Source organism: Rhinolophus sinicus, chromosome 2, assembly GCF_057876585.1.
Source record: "Rhinolophus sinicus isolate RSI-liver-muscle chromosome 2, RSI-T2T, whole genome shotgun sequence".
In the NCBI taxonomy this organism is placed as follows: Eukaryota; Metazoa; Chordata; class Mammalia; order Chiroptera; family Rhinolophidae; genus Rhinolophus; species Rhinolophus sinicus.
In genome coordinates, this window is record NC_142502.1 from 15,918,562 (window position 1) to 15,938,254 (window position 19,693).

The 19,693-nt window shown below is 41.5% G+C and overlaps 1 protein-coding gene across 11 annotated transcripts in view; it reads right to left on the bottom strand.

The window, feature by feature from the left end:
* Positions 1-19,693, bottom strand: part of SASH1 (SAM and SH3 domain containing 1) — a 233,739-nt gene that overhangs the window by 21,010 nt on the left and 193,036 nt on the right. For 7 of the 11 annotated variants that reach the window (XM_074333692.2, XM_019746922.3, XM_019746921.3 and 4 more), the window contains 4 exons: positions 14,909-15,041; positions 8,963-9,798; positions 3,996-4,070; positions 2,349-2,492 (listed from right to left, as the gene is read on the bottom strand). In XM_074333692.2, the coding sequence (XP_074189793.2) occupies positions 2,349-2,492; positions 3,996-4,070; positions 8,963-9,798; positions 14,909-15,041 (1,188 nt within the window). Of the gene's footprint in view, positions 1-2,348; positions 2,493-3,995; positions 4,071-8,962; positions 9,799-14,908; positions 15,042-15,207; positions 15,986-19,693 lie in introns of those variants that run through there. The other 4 variants (XM_019746923.3, XM_019746927.3, XM_019746926.3 and 1 more) reach the window with 3 other exon arrangements.

Below are 19,693 nucleotides of genomic sequence, written 5' to 3' on the forward strand. Positions count from 1 at the left end.
CTTCTCCTTTTTGGCGTGGCTATGTGCCATCAGCATGGCAGCCCGTCGTTTGCACAGATAAGTATAGCATATTCATTTGATTAGCGGTACAACATTATCATTCTTCAAAAAGTCTGCAGTGAGAATGGCTTACTTGCCAAAACAGAAACCTCTCTGGTGTATTACACAGCCATGTGAGCACCAAACCCTCTAAACGAAACCTGTTATTTGCATGGTGCCGAATCATCAGAAGGGCTTTCACGGGATTCTGCGGGTCCTGCAAACATCTGAGGACAACAGCCATGGCAGTTTCTGATCCCACACATGTTGTGCTTTACATTTAAGGAAAGTGAGCAAACCACCTCAAAAACTACAACCAGAGGTGCCACTATTGGGATGTTACTGAAGCTGCGAAGTATGAATTCCTGACTAAATTCTCACTCCTCCTTTCTAAATCATAAAATAAGACATGTTTCCAATTAAATTCTTTTCTTAATGCTTCTGAAAAAACACATTTTTTTGAAAAGCAATATTAAATACACATCTCTGATATTGTATGTTTGTAAATGCTTTAAAAAATTTTTGATTTATTCATCATGTATTTATTGATAACCTACAAGAACAGATGCTATTGCTGGGCATAAAGCTGGAACAAAGCAGACAAAAATTCTTACTAGAATGGATGGTATATCTACTAAAAAGTTAAAAAAAAAAAACACCCAAAAACGTGAAACATTAATTTTCTCTCCCCCAAAACCATTACAAAGACCACTTATTCATTCTGTTTTTTCCTTATATGAAATAACTATGAAAAAACAAACACAGACCTAAGAATACAAGACTGGTATATAGCAGTAAAAGTATCAAAAAGTGCTCAAATGACATTAAAATTCTATGCTCATGATCTGTAAAGCAGAAAACCCCTCGAAATGTAAGTCTACATGAGCTTTTAGTGGATGTTTCAATTTTGGGGGAAAGTCAACTAAATAAAGTGCTTTAAATTAGATGCTGCTTTCCCAGGCACGACATCTGCTTCATAGGACAGAACAGTTTGCTTTGTTTCTGGTCAGAAATATAGAATCAACATCGCTCCCACATCCTTAGGGACAAGAAATGCAAAGAATACGAAAATAATCGTGGAACAAACACATTGGAGGCAGCCCCAGTTTCCCCTGTAGGTCTAAGCCAGAGTTTCTCAACCTGCGCACTATCAACGTTTTGGATGAGTAATTCCTTGTCATGGAAGGCTATCCCGTGCATTGTAAGTCGCCTCCCTGGCTGCTATCCACTAGATGCCAGTAGCACCCACCTCACCCCACCTCACTCAAGTTGTGACTATCCAAATGCCCTGGGGTTGGTGGGGAAGCAAAATCACACCCTCCCCCAGTGAAAACCCTGTAATAAACTGAAGACGCTGTGCAGGCTTTGTCTGAATCACAGCGTCGCTGGCAGAGCTGGCGAGGTGGTGCTGTTAGTGATTCAAACAAGGGATGTTTCGCGTGTAGCTGACTATGCCCACCAGAGGGCAGCAGCTGAGCAAAAATGTCTGCTTTCCGGGTTCTTATTTTGTAGATGAAGTAGCATTACCTACATATTTCAAGTAGACAACCAGCATACACAGGTACTCCAACAGACTACAAAATGAATACTATAAAGGTGCCGGAGGTGAGTGCTTTGAAAATCTAATGGTCGAAATTATGTCAAGGCCCAGCTCTCCGCATGTCTTTCTTTATTCCCTCGATTCATACAAGTAAGACAGAAACTGGGTATGTGTCTAGTGATGAAATTATAGAATTAAGGGGATCAATTCTGTGATATCTTCATGGGCACAGTTAGAGCCAGTTAGTGAAAACAGCCCTGCAGAAACAGGATTACCATCGAAGTCCTGCAGCTGGGGAGTGTTTTCTGAGTTTACTTCTCAGACTTGCTCTGTGCTTCCAGAACAACTCATGCTGAAAAAGTCTGCTGCCTAAGAAAATGTAAGTATCTTCTTTAGGTTTGGTTCTGGTGACATCCATTTTGTGGTAAGGGATTTCCTTTTAGAAAATACAGTCCTTCTTTTGTGCTCAAATTTTAGTGCTTACTGAACTAAAGAATAATCATTTTTTTTACGTTTGTGTTTTCTCTCATCTGTATGAGAAGCCTGCGTTTTGTATTCCCAGCACCAAGCACAATGCTAGTATGACCTTAAGTTCTTAGTAAATGTTTGTATCAAATGTTTGTCTACATAAACTCAGCATGGTCCTAGAGCCAGGGTAATGCCATGGAATACACATTTTTTAGCACCATTTATAATTTCTGACCAACCATCCTCGGCTTTCCCTGCTGTCAGGAGGAACCAAGGGGATCTTTCCTTGGCAGCTGCATACCTGCTCAGAGACAGAACTGCTGTATTTTTTAGACATTCTCTTCCTCATTGTCTCCTTCACCGATTTCACCTTTTTTCCCAGAGAGATACGGGAAGCAGTGGGTGATTTGATTACTTCCTTGTACACAAAATCTCCTTCTTTACCCTGAAAAAAAAAAAAAAAAATTATACATACCTTGAATCACAGAAAATGAAGCACCAAAACAGCTTTTATTATTCAAACCATTAATGTTTTACCTCTCAGAAAAATACTGGCACCCCCCAGGATCTTAAAATTTTTCCTACGTTAACTCGGTGCTCTGTTATTTATCCTTTTGATGAAAAATTAAAAGCTACTCACTAAGAGGCTTTTGTTCATTTGTTTAAAGTGGGATGTGAGTTACTTTTTATTTTATTTAATCTGAGCACATTCTTCTCCTATTACAGTTTTTTCCCACAATTTTAAATACCCAAGGGAATACATTTCACCACTAAAGAGCAATTCAAATGAATCAATGTTCACATAATCCCGGCAGTGGGGAACAACGAAAAAGACCATACTACTGAATCACATAGGAAATAGTAAAAACAAAATGGCAAATCTCAAGCATTACAAGTCCAACATCTGTGGCACTTTGCGTGGTCCACCCCTAAGTGTATAAATTTCCTTTTCTGGACAAGTTAGACTGGGGTCACCTCTCGTCCTCTGTTTCACCTAAAACAGAAAACAACTTTCCCTAGAGAATGGAGAAAAAAATCTCATACTTTCATTTTGTAAAAGTTTGATTACAGAAAATTATTGGTTTATGAATCAATACAATTTGATATCCAAATAATACAGTTTTATTCCTTCAGGAAATTCTCACTTTGAAAATCATAGACGGGTGTTTTTTAGCTTATACATGATCCTAACAATATAAGCATGGAATCTTAATTTCACACTTTCCTCTCAATATGCCTAAGGGGAAAACAAAACTGTATGTAAAATTCACCCACACCCCTGGGGCCTTAGCAAGTAAAGGTAAGGAGCAGAACTTGTACAGCACAGCTGTGGCCTGTCCCCAGACTGTGACCCAGAAGAAGCAGGTTTGAGGAGGCAGTAACCTTGGCCCTCAAGAATCTGGTTTGCTTTGGCCCCAAGGAGACTGAGTTCATCCCAGGACACCCCAGATCAGAAAGACCTAGGCTTAGTCTGTGGCTATGTACGTGACTTGCGATAAAACTGGTTGTTAGAAATGCTGGCACCTACTCTTGAACCCAAATCCCAGGGCTCCACCCCGTTGCACTACCTGAGTATGGCAGTCAGGTGCACTTCAGACTAGTCTGAACCAAATGCACGTGTGCACAAATGGCTGGGACCGTAAAAGCCAAACTCATCTGGGTTTGTGACCTGGAGAAAACTGGAAGCAAAGGCATTGAAGGAATGGTGCTACAATAAGCAGAAAGATGGAGGCCGAGGTGGTCATCATTCATTCCGCATGGAAGAGTGAAGCATACCTAAGATGGGTGAAATAGGGCTTCTTTCCAATATGATTTAGGATCACCTTTAGGAAAAGGTTACCCAGTATCAAATCTTAAAGATACTAAATGTGAAACTATGTCAACCACGTGGCTTGATTATGAACCTCTTACTTTCCCTCTGATGTATTAGGTCAGAGTTATTACTCACCATTGGGTCAGAGTTATTACTGCCAATGTGCAGAGAACGATTTGTCAAATCAAACCCTCCAAAACTGCAGGTTCTCTGTGGAAAGGAGAGGGCAGGGCAGGAATAATCCAGTTATGCTTAAGTCAGCCAGCAGTGCACCAACCCAACACATTTCCCATCTGCAGGACATCACTGAATCACAAATATGTTACAGGATGAAAGTAGGAAACGAGAAATGATGAGGAAAAGAATACATGATTCATGTTCAAAGCAAACTTTACTTATTTAGCCATTCCACAGGCCACTGGGACTGTGCCTACACCAGAGGTCCAGAATCCCCTTAACACGCAAAACCCAAGTGGTTAAAAAAAATAAAACAATAAAACCATCCATGCACTAAGTGCTTTAAGACTCCCTGTCTCTTAGCAACAAACATCACATACCCTCCCAGTCCTGGCTGCATACAGTAGTGGTAATCAGGGAATGCATATTAAGGGATCCATCTGCTCAGAAGGCTTTTAGAAACTCAGGTCTGAAACCCTACAGCTCTGTCACTGACAGCAGGCTTTTTGAACAGACTCTTTTTTGTTTAGTTTTAAATTGCTAGGAAAGGGGAAATTAGGTTATGTTTACAATAGTCCAATCAGACAAGAGGATTACTCACTCATTGCTTTCCTGACCTAGCCCAAAATCCTGGTAACTTTCCCATCTAACTTCCCTACTTAATTATGACCCTTTTTCTCAGAGTGTATGAAGTGAAGACGTCACACTTGCCCAGAAAGAAAAAAGTCGATTCAGTGACTGTCTCTGACCACACCCCTTGGTTTCAATAGGAAAAGCACAGATGTTATAATGAAAACTTTAATGCGCTTTCAGTTGGTTTCAAACTTTATGAAACTGCTTATATTTCAGTCTTTTATAGTTCCCAGAACTTGGTGTGAATTCCTTTTATTTTTCTAGCAAAAGCTACTCGGACCATTTCCACAACCCTCCCAAAACAATCTGTTAGACAAAAGAGAAACTTAAAGTACATTAATTCTTGTTATAACTGATTATCTTTTTAAGTAACCAGTAATAAAAGTTGAATAGCAAATTTGGGTTCCAATATTTTGTATTATCTGTTTCCCAGAGAACACTAGTTAATGCTACTAAATGGAAGAAATGAATATAAAGAACAATGTATACTATAAATGCTGCTTATTTAAAATAAATGCTATATATATATATATATATATATATATTAACTCAACTGAGAAAGAAACACCCAGGAAGGAAAATGCCTAGGTTTTTGGAATCACAGACACGGATCCAAATCCTGGTTCTGCCACTTACTTGGCTGTGTGAACATTGGTACTTAAACTCTCTGAGCTTGTTTCTTCATCAGTTAACTATTATCTGTATCATATATTTGAAGACTTCTAGCACACTACCTGGCACAAAGCAGACACTCTCTGAATGCTAGTTTCTTCCATTACTTCTCATTAGGGCTACACTGAGAACTGTAGCTTGTTGCAACAATTGTCATACCAGCTTTTCGGTTTGGCCAACATTCTAAATATGCAAATGAAGGGCTAGAGCTTATTCCTGGGCCTCACATTCTGGGGGCTTCAACTGTAAAACCAGAGCATCCCAGGAATGGGCCAAGAGGTGAGATAGCAGGCGTGGCAGAAAAGAGGGCCAGGAGATGTGTAAGTGGTACAGGAGGCATTTTGGGGTCACCAACATTCAGGATGTCACATAACTGTTCTTCTCCGTCACCAAGGCTGTTGTTGCCATTTTAAATAATCCATCACGGCCATGATTTCCAGTGGACATTATCCAGATTTTGTATTAAACATAAATGGACAATCCTATTTCCCGTATGGTCAATTTAACTAGACTTAATCTGTTCTATAAAAACAGAAAGACCTCTTTATGCAAACACACTCACCAAATCCTCTAACCTAGCAACAAGCAATGCTATGACCACCTCTGCAGGCTACTTTTTAACATTAACGTTTTCTTTCCAGCTTATAATGCCAAAGAGATTTTCTCACTTTTGCAAAGGTAGTGATTTTATTCTAGTTGTTTTCCTGTGACTCAGGACTTCACAGACATAGTATGGCACCCAGATGCCCCATCATTGCATGGCTTTTGCACTTCCCTGCTTTAAATGCCAGCATCCACTGCAACACTGGAGCCCGGCGTGTTCTGTCTGATGCACATGAAATAACTGACAAAGAACTTATGTGGAAACTATAACTGTAATAAATTAGAAGCTCATTCATGTCTTTGTATGCCTGCCGTATGCATTTCTTCCTAAAAGCTTAAATAGTGGACTGGTTATCTTAACTACCCACTAAAACCTCTCCAAGTGATATGCTAAGGTACCTGGAACTGATTCCTCTTAATGTAGAAAGAGCAAAGAATGTAACAATGAACATTGCTTGAACTAATCTCTAACTTTTTCAGTAATATCAAATAGTTCATGAAGCACCATTCCTTCAACAGAAAAAAAGACACTGAAGAGAGAAGAGGTAAAGAAAGTGAACCAATCTTTGGCTTTGGTGGTCTACATAAATGAAGCCTAAATGAGGTTTTCTAAGTTCATACATCTCCTGTGTAGATAATTATAAGAATGTTTTACACAGACGCTTGTGGATGAGGGGAGCCAGTCAATGCAATGGTCATGCAGTTGAAAACATGTTTGTTGGGGGTTTTTTCAAGGGTGAGGAGGTTGAATTTTAAAAAAGGACAAAATTCCAAAATGTCATGCATGTTTGTTCCACCAAACAAAAATTGAATGACCAAATAAAAAGCAAGACAAGTGACCATTTCCAGTGAATACAAAGCATTATCATTTCCCTGAGGTTTCATCAAGCAAATATGGCATTCTTTTGAAAGAGGAAAAAGATCAAGGTTGAAGATTAAAGGAAACTGTGCACTTTTGGATAAAATGAAGGGTATATATGAGAAAGAGAATGGAAAAAGCTTTTTAAGTAAGCCAAGCAAAAAAACTGTCTTAATCCATTAAAGACAAAAAAAGCTCTTTCTGTCGTTAAACACTTATTTTCCCTTACATTCTCTGAATAATTAAATTGTTTTCCTGATTGCACAACTAGACTTACAATAAAAAGTACATGCAAATTTCTAATTTAGCACTGAATATGTACTTCAACAAGCATTAACTTTAACACTGTCCAGCTTCAAGCTCATAGTACCTTAAAAATATTCAGCCTCAGGCTGACACTTGAAATAGAGATTACATAGTGCCACTTTTACAGGGGAGGCAGGGGGAAGTGCCCAGATGTCCCTGCTAAGTGTCAATGAAGAATTAATTATGGGCCCACAATGTTAATTGGCATAAATCTTAGAAATATAACTTCTGGAAGAAAATCTTGGTAAAGTAATATCATTAACCTGGTAATAAACAATATGAGGGTCACATGAACAATTCAAGGAGCTCAGTGTGGAAAAATTATCAGTATTACATGATTGAAACTCATGGCACTCAGTCATCAATTAACAGAAGAGATGGATCTACTCTATCAAGGTCATGTCAAAATGTACAGAGACAGAGAGCCTGAGCAGAATAGTTCTAAAGGGAAAAAAGTAATTTACACCAAGATTGGTTAGCCACAAGTATTTTACAAAAGATTTGTGGGTAAGAACTGAATGAGTGAAGAGAAAGAATGGTTATTTTACAACAAAAACAAAACCACCCTAAATTATCGCCATGATGCTGAACGAAGCAGAAGAAACGTTGTTATTAATAGTATTGAAAGTGTTGCAAGACTGATAGGAATGTGAAAAGATGAAAAATTAGATTTAGCAAGAAAATCAATACATGTGGGAATATTTGGGAAACCTAAGAGCTACGGACAGACCTAAGGATCCTTTTAGAACAGAAAACGTCATCTTAACGATGGCACTGGCCAATCAGTCTCCATTTCCACAAAAGCAGAACTTGACGGAATTTAAATTACAGTAATCATCTGGGGAAGAAAATCTTGTTCATGAGTATGGAGGAAGCCTGGTAAAGCCCCTATAAGAGATTGCAGTAGTCTATTCCTTCAGATCTTTAAAAGGGGACATGGCCACAGTCCCGAGTGGATTAAGCAGGGCACCAGGGGACATGTCGCAGGCCAGGAAACCCACAGCAACTGCTCTCTCTGCACCATTTTATATGGGCTATTGTGCAAACTAAAAGTTGGGTAGGAATTCCAGGGGGGAAATACCTACATTCTCAAGCTTAAAATAAGTCAGGCCCTGAAAATAAATTTTACAATCTCTAAAAATTCAGTAATACAAGTGAAAAACATTTTAGTATTTGAAAGTAAGTATCTTATTCCTTGCTATGTATATAAGAATCTACAGAGCCGCGGAGGACATTTTTAGATAGTGGTCTCTTTGATTAAAAAGATAAGTACATCAACTAGACTTAAGTAAAAGAAAAGCTCTAATTATTTCCCCTTTAGATATAATTTTTTTTTTCCATTTGCCTCTACTAACAAAAGAAACGTACCTTGCACAGTGTTTTCAAATCACCAAATTGGTGACCGTGATGATGGCAATCTTTCCATGAGCTAGTTCCTATTGTTTTAATTAACTAACAGAATAAGCATCTCTTTTAGAGGCAAAATATCCTGTTTTCAATCAGCTTCTTTGAGGTCAAGTGACGTGGTGGCTGGGAATCAAGACAGCCACTCCTAGAGGGAGGCCAAACCCCACCCCGCTCTCTGAAAGCCCTCTGGATCAGCGTCAATGTTTAGTTTTAATGAAAAATAGCACAGCTTCAACTGGCTAGAGGACGAACGGAAAAGGAGAAGCCATCACCAAATGAAAGTAGGGTTAGAAAGCTGAGATGATGGTGGACTGGACCCTCCAGGCATGAAGTTATGAGTAGGAGAGAGGGGAGGATGGTAGGCTCCACAGAGGAAAGGCCATAATGCTTGACTGCACATCACAGAAATGACAAGGCCATCCTGGTGACCCTCTTTGTGACTCACGGACTTCTGGTGGATTCTCAAGAGAACCCTTTTAGTACAGCGGTCGACTGTGGCGGCCCACTTCCTCTTTGCCTCCTCATCCTCCTCCAGCAAACACCTCCTCAGGTCCTGTTTCTCAGCCTTGCTCAGGGTCCTGTCTGAGGCAGGACGCACTAGCTGGGTCAAGTTCAGGTGGCTGTACAGGCTCCGCTCCACCACGTAGGTGATATTGAACTCGCTGACCGAGGGGCGCCCGCGCACCCTCCTGCTGGGGACGCCGCAGCTCCCTCCCCCTTTGGGCCTTTGCCGAAGCAGCTGCAGGTCACAGGTCATGCTGTTAACGCCTTTTCTGGAGGGACGCTGGCAGAGAAAAGCTCTGGAACATGAATAATTAGTATCCGTCTTCTTCAAGCGGATTTGCTTCCGGACACTCTGAACCTCCTCCAGGGACACTAGAAGGTGGTGCCTACGACGGGAGTTGTCATAGAAGCAAACACCATCTGTACTTACCCCGTGGCTCAGGGACCCGAGACCCTTCTTCATCTCCCCCTCAGTTAGGGAGCGAGAGACCTTCTGGGCCTTTTCTTCTTCTGGATAGGAGAAAAATGTCCCCATCTTCTTGGGAGGCTTAATGAGGCCTCGACCCTCTCCTTTGCTGAAGGTTTTGACCAATTTCCGGCCAGCTCCCCAGGTATCCAGGCTGCTAGATGATGGAGAAGTGGTGAGAGAGTCTGAATCATCTTCTGGTGGTTTCTCAGGAGAGCCGTCAAAGAAAAAAGGCTTCTTGTGCACTCCAGAGTAAAGGGCGGCCCTTTCATCCAGGACTGGGGAATTCTCAAACACAGGCTCCTCCCCGCCTGGAGAGGAATCAACAGATATGGTCAGGGCCTCCTGCAAACATTCCTTTGCATTCTCTCACAGATATTTCTTTATACCCCCCCCCCACCACCCAGCAAAACATAAACTAGTCCATGCACAAACCTCAATGATCCCCCTTCCCATGTCACTTATCCTCTTCATAAACCTGGCTCCCACTTAAGTAAATGTACCCGAAAAGAAAACAACCAAACTGCAAATGCAGGGTTTCACACAAACTTAACGGTAGAAGCTTTCGGATGTGTTTTCTTCTCCTTTAAATATCTTGGTAGATCAAACACCTTAACAGACCTATTAAAAATGCCATTTGGAAAACCTAAGACAGTCATTACCACAATCTTCCTTATCATTTATTAAAAGATAATTACCCTCCCCAGTTTGTAAGTGCAAGCCTCAGAAGCTAGGAATCAGAATCTCTCCCCTTCTAAAAGGCCCTCCCTGTTGAGTCTGGTTGGCTTTTTATACTTAGAGTGTGATGAATACCATGGGGCTGGTACATATGCCATTTAAGCAATGAAATCACTAAGGGAGTTTGCGTTTAGAAACACAAACGCAAACAGGTACAGGAAGGGCTGTACCTGGCAAATGCAACTGACAAATGGTCCCCAAACACAAAAAGTGAGGGAATTGGGGGATTCCAGCCAGACTTTCTCGTCAACTCAAGCCCTGCTAGGAGCAGTAGGGGCATTTAAGGGCCTGGACACGCAAGCAGCCCCATCGAGTGTTCCACTGTGTCTCAAGGATTCTAGCTCTTGAAATCTTTGCTGGAGCCTGGTGTGGCACCAAGCCCTCTGGAGCCCAGTGGAAAGGTTTGGACTGGCTGGCAGAAAAACTGAGTTCTTTTCTGCTTGTGTGATGTGAACAGATGTGAGAAAAAAAAGTAGGTCAAATTGTGGGTGTAGTGACCCTATCTGGCTGTGTCCCTTTAATTATAAGGAAACTTTTGAGCACCAGTGGCTTTCCACCAGCTGAATTGTCAAAGGGAAAAAATACAAAGTTTCCTGGAACGGAGGAATGGCACTAAATATACCAGCTGGGACAAGGGTGCCAGCATGTAGTTAAATGTCAGAGATAAAGGGAAAGGACTGCTCACTTCAGAGAGGGGCAAAGATGAGAAGATTGGTAGCAGTCCTTTAAAATTCCAAAAGTTCCTTACTTTTCCAATTAGTGGGAATTACAGTTACCAATATAAGGAAAAAAGAATGATTGCTACCGAATACAACTCAAGGTTGACTTTGAAGTCAAGGAGATGGGGCAGAGAGTGAAGACTAACGTCCAGTCCAAAGGTCTCCACAATTGGCAGCACGAATATATTCCCTCCAGAATTATTCCTGGATCTTTCAGGACAGTTTAAAATTAAGGTCTAGGGTTCTGACAGGAATTTGCCTATCACACCAGGGGCAGTGTGTGACCATCACGAAAGTTTCCTGCTCTTTCCTCAGGCCACGTGACTGATAAGGCATAGAGACCAATGGTCCCTCTGTTGCTGGAAGTCAAAATGGAAGCAACCTCTTCTAGATACAGCCTACTCCCCACTTCCGGGAAGAAAGAAGTGATGGAGCCAAGTCAAGAGGCACAGCCTATGGTTAAGGCAGCCCAACAGCAGACTTCTCTAGAAAAGCAGTCCAATCCCAGATCGTGGCTTTACATGTAGCCCAGGTGCTCACGAAGGCATGCACAGGCCCTTATCTACCCACAGTCCTAAGGGGCTTTGGGAAAAGTCAGGTGGGTTGATTGAATACTTTAAGGAACTGTTGCTCAGCAGGGGGTCTGGACATTTTCTGGACTCTTACTTAGGGTTGTCATCAGAGATTCCAATACTTCCATGTCACATTTGAGTTTGGAACCAGCTGGTACACACATACCCACGACACATGTAGCTCTACTTTCTGGTTCTAGAAGTTAGCATCTGGGTAAAGAGTGTGCAGGAAGTGTGGCAAATATTTCCAAAGTGGCTGAATCAGCCTGTGCTGAGGGCAGGCCTCCCATGGCGTAGGCTCTTCTGTCCGCCCGACCCAAGGCCTGAAATCCCAGCCTGGACTCGATTCCTCCAGGTTGGAGCATTACTTCTCCCACTCTCCTCTGACGTGAATGTACAACTACCCTACTGAGAGAATAACATTCAGGATGCACTCACTCCATCATCTTTCGGTCTGCTCTGCTTCACGTATTGACCTTTATCTATTTTATTCCGTGGAGATCAGAATATGGAAGGAAAGGTAATTTTGACAGGAGGTGGGAGGTAGGCTATCGGATGACTTAATGCCAAGAACACAGATTTATGCCCTGGATTCTAGCCCTGGCTCTGCCACTCACCATCTCCATGTCTTTGGGCAATTACTTCAGTCTCCGAGTCTCTGTTTCCTCACCTACAATAATGTCTACCTATCTTAGGAACATCTACTACAAGGACATTGAGAGGATAAAACTAAATGAAGAGATAGGTAAAGGCACTTCATGAGGTGAAAAGGACTGCACGAGAGCGAATGATTCGTTACCAGGTTACAGATAAGCTGGAACAATGAGGGAAAAGGATGAGAGGGTACTGGCTGTAGGAAAGACACAGAAATGGGCAGATGAAAGGCTTACAATTTAATATTGTCTAGAGTCATCCATGCCGAGATAAGGACTTGGAACTCAAATTACAAGGCTGAGACTGGGTGAAGGATTCTAACTCTCCAGGCTTTTCCAAGCCCCCGAAGCTGCGGGGTGAGTGAGGGCGTGGGAGCAGAGTGGAGAGCCAGGATGTTAGTCAGGCTGCCCAGGCTTAATTCTGGGTCTTGTGCTGGCTGGCTCAGTGAACTTCAGTACATTACTTCACCTCTTGGTGTCTTAGTCTCCTCATTTGTGAAATGAGGATGGTATTGGTCTCTGCCTGCCTCTGGTGGCTATGCTGAGCATGACATATTAAAAACAACATAAAATCTATAGTGTTTAGGAAAGGGCACGCACAGAATGCTCTCAATAAATATTCAGACAACTTAGTATTGGCACAGGCATGCAGGAAGTCACAAGGGTCCCATCTTTGAAGGTCCAGGGACAAGGGGGACACGTTATTGGGAGTATGAATCTTTACCGCTTTGCAGAAGTAGGGGCCAAAGTAACCAAGCACCAGCTCTTTTGCTAATGAGGAACCTCAGAGAATTCTGTTATGCAGGGGCTGAAAGGAGTTCTAGTCTAACAGGGTGATAGGGGGCAAACCCACAGCAGATGCCCTGAGCTGCACAGACATCCGGGACCTCTTCTGGCAACATCAACAGGCCTGGTTAACAGCATACCAGCTCTCCAACCCTCAGACACCAGAGGTGTAACCTGGGACTCAGCTTCCTGAATCCATCATCCAGCTGAGACACCTAATTCATATTCAGATGAATTAAAGTTCAAACTAAAAAATCCATGTGGTCATTACTTTTTACCCCAGAGCTATCACTTTTGGTGTATTTTTCCTTTCTTTCAACTATGTCTCTCAGAGTTGGTTGAATTGATTTATTCTGAGATGAATATGCAAGGTAGAATATTTCGGTGTTTTTACAAATATTATTGCAGTGGAAAGGTGCCCCAACACACGACTATCACGTATGAAGGAGGTGACTAGGTGGTAGACCCAATACTAAGTACGCACCAAGTACTTCACATTTATGGATAAAACCCATCAATCTAGTTGTGATACTGCAGATTTAATTTGATCAAGTGAGCGTGAGATTTTAAAATGTGGTGCCCCCAAGGTTCAACGATGACAATTCCATATGGTTTTCGTTAATAATACCAGTTGACACTGTATGTGTGATTTCAGTAAGAGCTGCCGTGGTGAGAGTAAAGCAGGCTATGTTCTATATTGTAACAACCACAACTGGCAGGTAGATATTAAAGCTTCCAAAGGTAAAATCAGCATTGTACCCAAAAGTACATAGAATTCCCATATAAAAAGACACCCAAATGAAACCCTGGAATTAAACACAACTCTAAGTTTATGAAATTGGTCATGAAGCAGAGCCTTCTCTCTTTCTCCTCCTTCCCACCCCCCCCCCCCCCTTAACTCCATTCTCCCACAGTAACCCCTTTACCTTCAATATTCCTCTAGGGGATTTAAACTGATAAATAATTACAACAAATGAAAATTAAAAACAGGAAACCTTCATCTATGTAAATAAAGACAAGTTCCATTCCCTCCATGACTTGATTTTATGTACAACAAGAATTTTTAATCTATACGTTAAAAATTTGAAATCCCTCATAACGTAGATGTGAAATTTTAACAATATGCTTTTCAGGGTGTGTGTGTGTGTGTGTGTGTTCTTTACAGTATTTTTTCTAATTCACTTATCATTTTCCAAACAGGAAATCTTACTCTTTTACTTTATCTTTTTGGAAGAATTTTACAAGATGCTGTAAATGCACATTACCAACAAAAAAGGGAGACAAATCCAGTTGTGACTTAAACTGTCATAATTACACTTCAAAGGTTAACTATTCATTCCAATAAATCCAAGCTCTTATCCCTTTTGACATTATTGCTTCTTCTGACAAGTGGCTTAGCCAGCAACATAGCTCTCAAAGATTCACTTAGGACGGACGTCCTTAAAGCCCCAATTGAATTGAGACTTGAGACAGTTTACAAGAAGAACAAATCACCCCTCAGAGGTCCAAAAGGATATTAAGTGCCTTGATTGTTAAATGTTTGTTTGAGATGGATGTGTATCAAATTTCCACTAAATTCACTGGGCAAGAACCACTGTCCTTTTGGGGGCAGAGGTTTTCATGAAGAGGAAGTTATAAAACACAGTTTATATAAAATGACATAAGCTGAAAATTCAAGCTATGCCACACCTTGAGAAGATTTCATTGTCATATACAGGCCAGTTCCTATCTTTGTACTATGTAAATTACTAAGCCCCCGAAATGGTGGCCCCCAGATCCTTCATCCTATAACACGCTGAGGGTTACCCTGCTAACATGCAGACCCAGTTCTCCTTCTGCCAGCTTCGCCAGGACTCAATCCATTTTCCATGTGAAATCATATTCTTTTATTACGGATAAACGGACCCTAAATGGTTTACATTGGAATAAGCAGGGTGGAGTTTGCTTTTTTACCTTCAGTGCTGGGCTTTTTCATGTCTTCTACCCTGATTAGTTTCTTCCTCACTCTGCGAGTGGAGTTTACCAGCTTGTGTAACCTCTTAAACTTCACGGACTCCTCGGTCTCATCATCCGATTGTTCTCTTGACTGGCAAAGAAACAAAGGAAAAGTTAATCAGAGAACCTGCCCCAGAGTTTTGCTCATGCAGCGCGTTGCAGCCTGCCCTCACTGCCAGTCTGAAATTTGGAAGTTCTGCAGCTGAACTTTGGGGAACCAACAAATTTGCCCAACAGGTTCATGAAACTCCACCTACCATCTCAAGGTCTAATGAGTGCAGAGTTAGGTCCTAAGCAACACAGCACACACCCGTGGTTGCCCTTGACGGGTATATGTTGCATTCGTCTCAGCTACCTCCCGGTCCTCTTTCAGGAGAACTCCACAGGACTCTCTCCAAGGCTGGCCCTGCAATTCCAGTTTCACTGCCGTGGTTTGGGCCAGGCTCTCATCTGTCTGGCCCATCAGGACTTGCTGTTTAAACGCGGTCACCAACTACTTCTCCAAACTGAAATTCTGTTGACTTGTTCCAGTCCTCCCCGAAAATCAAAAACAGCAGGGCAGGAAAAAGGAAGAGATGCAAAAAAGTCGCCTTCTGTCTCACTTGTTAGGACCGTCTGCCACATCTCAGCCATCCCTTCCGCCTCTCTCAGCTCTTTCCAAGAGCTCACAAGGCGAGCATGAAGACAGCCCCTGCATTCCTCCAAGAGCGACAAGGGAAAAAGCTGACCTTTTCAGCCATACAGCACAGTCCATATTCCCCAGCATCCCATTTCATTCTGCAGCGATTCAAGTATGCTCAGCCCAGCTGTTTTCCCTCAAGTATCCAACATTACAGAGACAGAGAAAAAAAATTCTCTCCGCAGCAGTGACCCAGGCAAAAAACAATCCTTTCCTTGTGAACAAAATCAGGGTTTCGCTTCCAAGTCCGCGCCAACATTCAATATGCAGCTTCCTCTGTTTTATCTGTTCAAAATGTGAAAACGCAAAAGAAGTCTCCACGGAAATGGGCTGCTGCACGGCCCGGGGCTCAGGCATTCCCGGGGGAGCGGAGCCTGGCGGAAGTGCGCAGCCGCCGGGGCACACCCTAGGCCGCTGGTGAGCAGCGCCAGCGAATCCTGCTCCTTTAGGCAACAGCCTTCTCTCCATTTCCTCAAGCCTAGTTCACTGACAGAGTAGGCAGAGAAATGCCTCAACTGAAAACACAAAACAAACTACACCTCTGAGCACGAGTCCAATATGGAGACAACCCCCACCCCGCCATGCACTCATTCATTGTAACTTTATAGACAATAAAATCGGGAGGTGTAAGCAAGAGTGAGTACCAAACAGTTCAAGAGGAAACGAGGTAGAGAGTAAATGAATGAGGCATAAAAACGGTGCATATTGCGAGTGCACAAATATTTCCGAGGCACTTTGGCTCTAGGTAAGGGATAATTACCACTCAGTTCCCGGCCTCTGTCCTCCCACTGGAGCTCCCAGCACGGAGCCAGTGCACTTTCTCTCTGCATGACTGAAAAAACCAAATGCACTCACCGAAGAATAAGTATTATAACCCACAAATGCAAAGTCACTGGACAGGGGTATTTCCTTCCATGAAGTGTATCAATATCTATGTTCAGTTTTTCTAAAATTTCTAAATGAAATGCTGCATACACATTTCAGAATTAAAGTTAACTACTGGTTACCTGATAATCAAGAATAGAAATTGGAACCCCAGGTAATGGCAGAGAGAGGCTACATTGCATGCTGACAATTAGGCTTCATGCATTTGGTCTAAAATTCAAAAGGTAAAAAATTAAAATGAAGTAATATAGCCCCTACTATATAAGGACACTTAGTCTAGTTTGAATTTCATTTTTACTTGACTGAATTGTTGAGGTGCGATGAAACGGCTGGAGTGGTCAACCAGAGCAATGAGAACTTGGTTAACTCTCTGGGTAATCGGCACCTGAACAAAACCACAGTGCACGGAATTACACACAAACATTTAAAAACATTCTGCCTTCTTGATGAATCTCAAAAGCCAGGCAATTCTAATAGAAGAATCAACATTAGGTTATAGAAAGTCTGTGGAAATACTAATGGGACAAACCTAGAATTATGTCTATAACACTCACATTAAAAAATTCTGAAGCCAAGTGAAAATGAAATGAGCACGGGTTTACAGTCAAAATACCAGAAGGTACATTAGAGGAAGAAAATCACTGATGTGTATATACTTCATACCTAGCTGAGGGGTTGCTGGTGGTGGTGGTGGTGGTGGTGGGCTGCATGGGTGTGCGTGTACGGGATGGGGAAGTAAAAAGAGAAATGGGATATAGAAAGAAATAGTACAAAAATCTTGAGTCCACAAAGACACAAATCATATGTATGAAACGAGCCATCAGAGGGAGCTTTTCCGGAAGAAATCAAAATAGTTAAACCAGGACAACAGATTGAAAGGCCATGAGTCTCCCCATTTCACCCCCCCACCCCCGAGTCCTAATTTCCTCTGCCCAGATTCACTGTGGTGAAAAATAACATAGTCCAGGTACTTATTTAATTGCTTTCACATGTTCCATCTATTTTTGAGAAACAGGAGCTCTTTAGAACTTTGAACTAAGGTTATTTTTATTTTATTTTTTTTAAATGAAGATTTTGGAGGTGTTTGCCTCTGACAAATCACAAATCATAGCAACCAATAACTTTCTTTAAATTATCGTGTTTTGGACACTAGACAAGACAGATGCAACACAATTTATATGAAGAAAAATGTGAAATAAAACCAAAGTCACTATATATGTGCATTTTATGTATTTCTTTTTATAAATAGAAAATCTCCTGCTAAGTAGTCTAGAAGTTACTGCAGTTGAACAGTGTATCTCAAGATGCTTTTGATTGATAGAGAGGTGTTGACTTCTCACTTCCTTCTGAGTCCAGAGGAAAAAGAGTTGTGAAATATTTGCCTTTAAAAAAATTCTCTCCAGCTGTTTTAACATAAAGACTCTGTAAAAGGCATCCATTTCTTTTAAACTTAAATTCCTTTAGGCTTATTATAAATTCTTTGTTTCATATCTCACCTTTTAAATAAGCATGTGCCACTTCCCAAATGCTAGAAATAACATATATTTTCATTTCTGGGGGTGTGAGAATTAAAAAAAAAAATTTTAATTAAGAAATTTTTCTACGTGGAGGAACTTTGTAGAAGATGAAGGAAATCTGCACTATATATAAAATGAATGATTGATTCCAAGAAATAAATTCAGAACTATTATAAAACAGGTTTTAAATAAACTACCATAAAAAAAAACAGTATATATTTATACACATTCAAATATGAGATGGTCTCTTCTCCCCTTCCTCCTTGTCCTGCCGCAAGGTCAGAGTAATAAAATAAAATTTTAACTTGTTCATAGTCTAAACGAGAAAGTAGGAACTCAGTTTTATCTATATAAAACCCCCACCTCTAAACCTTTAGTAGAAAAAGGCAATTAATTTATCCCACCAAAGGATGTGGAAAAGTGGATTTACAATATTGTAAATAGAAACATTTGATTTCCAGCCTCTACTGCAGATTTTTCCACCAGAAAGCCCATATGGCTCAACTTTTAATTACTTTGGCTAATACTGTATGTAGTAATTCTGTGGTGAATGCTTAAGTGTTTCATTTCTGGTTTCCAGGGCAACATTACATCAGATTGCAGACAGCTGGCTCCACAGTTTTAAACCATAACAAAGTGACCAAGCCAAGACACAAAACTATAGGTGCTTTAAAGAGATAGTGCACCACTGCCTGCCAGGGTGCTGAATGAGGAACCTATGGGGCCAGTTTGGCTTGCGAAAGAGGGTGGAGCCTCCTTCCTTCTCAGCTTCTTTTGGAACCTGTGGGTCCTTGACACATCTGCAGTGTTCTAATAGGAAAGACGTGGAGCCAGCGTAGAGAACTTCTTGGAACACAGCTACAATTAAGAATGCTTAGAAAAAAGGAACACAATAGCCTCTGGAGATACAAACATTTGTGTGCTGGAGCAAACTAAAAGCGTCCCCTCACTGTTCAACTTAAGCCTGTCGCTGCAGGTCAGTGACACTGCAACCTGTAAAAACAGTTCTTGTGACTATGATGCAATAGAACAACTGCTTTCCAAAAGCTGCGTGGCACACTGGTGCAGGCACAGGAGTAATGGGCTATAAAGAAGGTTAAACTGAACTTGCAAGGAGTAACTAGAATCCTTCTGGGGACCGCTTGAGACCATGCTGAGCACAGGATTACAGCTGAGCCTTTTGCAGAAACACACTGAGCTTGCTTCTCCAGCTCCAAACATCCCACATGCTGTGTCAATTAACAGCCACTAAGTCAGCTTATCTCCCCCAGAGCCAGCACATAACACTATATTTAAGCATTTCTGAAAAGTATTCTGAAATTGGAAACGTATTCGCTTGTGAAATTCACACAACCAATCCTGATTAACCCACTGAGTAGCAGACATACACGCCTCAAATTCCTACTAGGTCTGCTTTGTCAATCGCATTAAATTTAAAGTTAAGGGAAGGAAACCAATTGCTGTAGGTTTATGAAAAGCAACGGGCAATGCTGTGTGAAGCCGTCCGCCCTGAAAGCCTCCACAACTGAAAACAGAGCCCCAACCCCTGTACACTCAATCCCTTGCATTCTCACTTTATTGTCAAAATAACATTCACTTTTCTCCTCCAAAAGCGATGCTGCCTTATTATTTGGTGAGCATGCTAGGAAAGAAGGCTCCGAG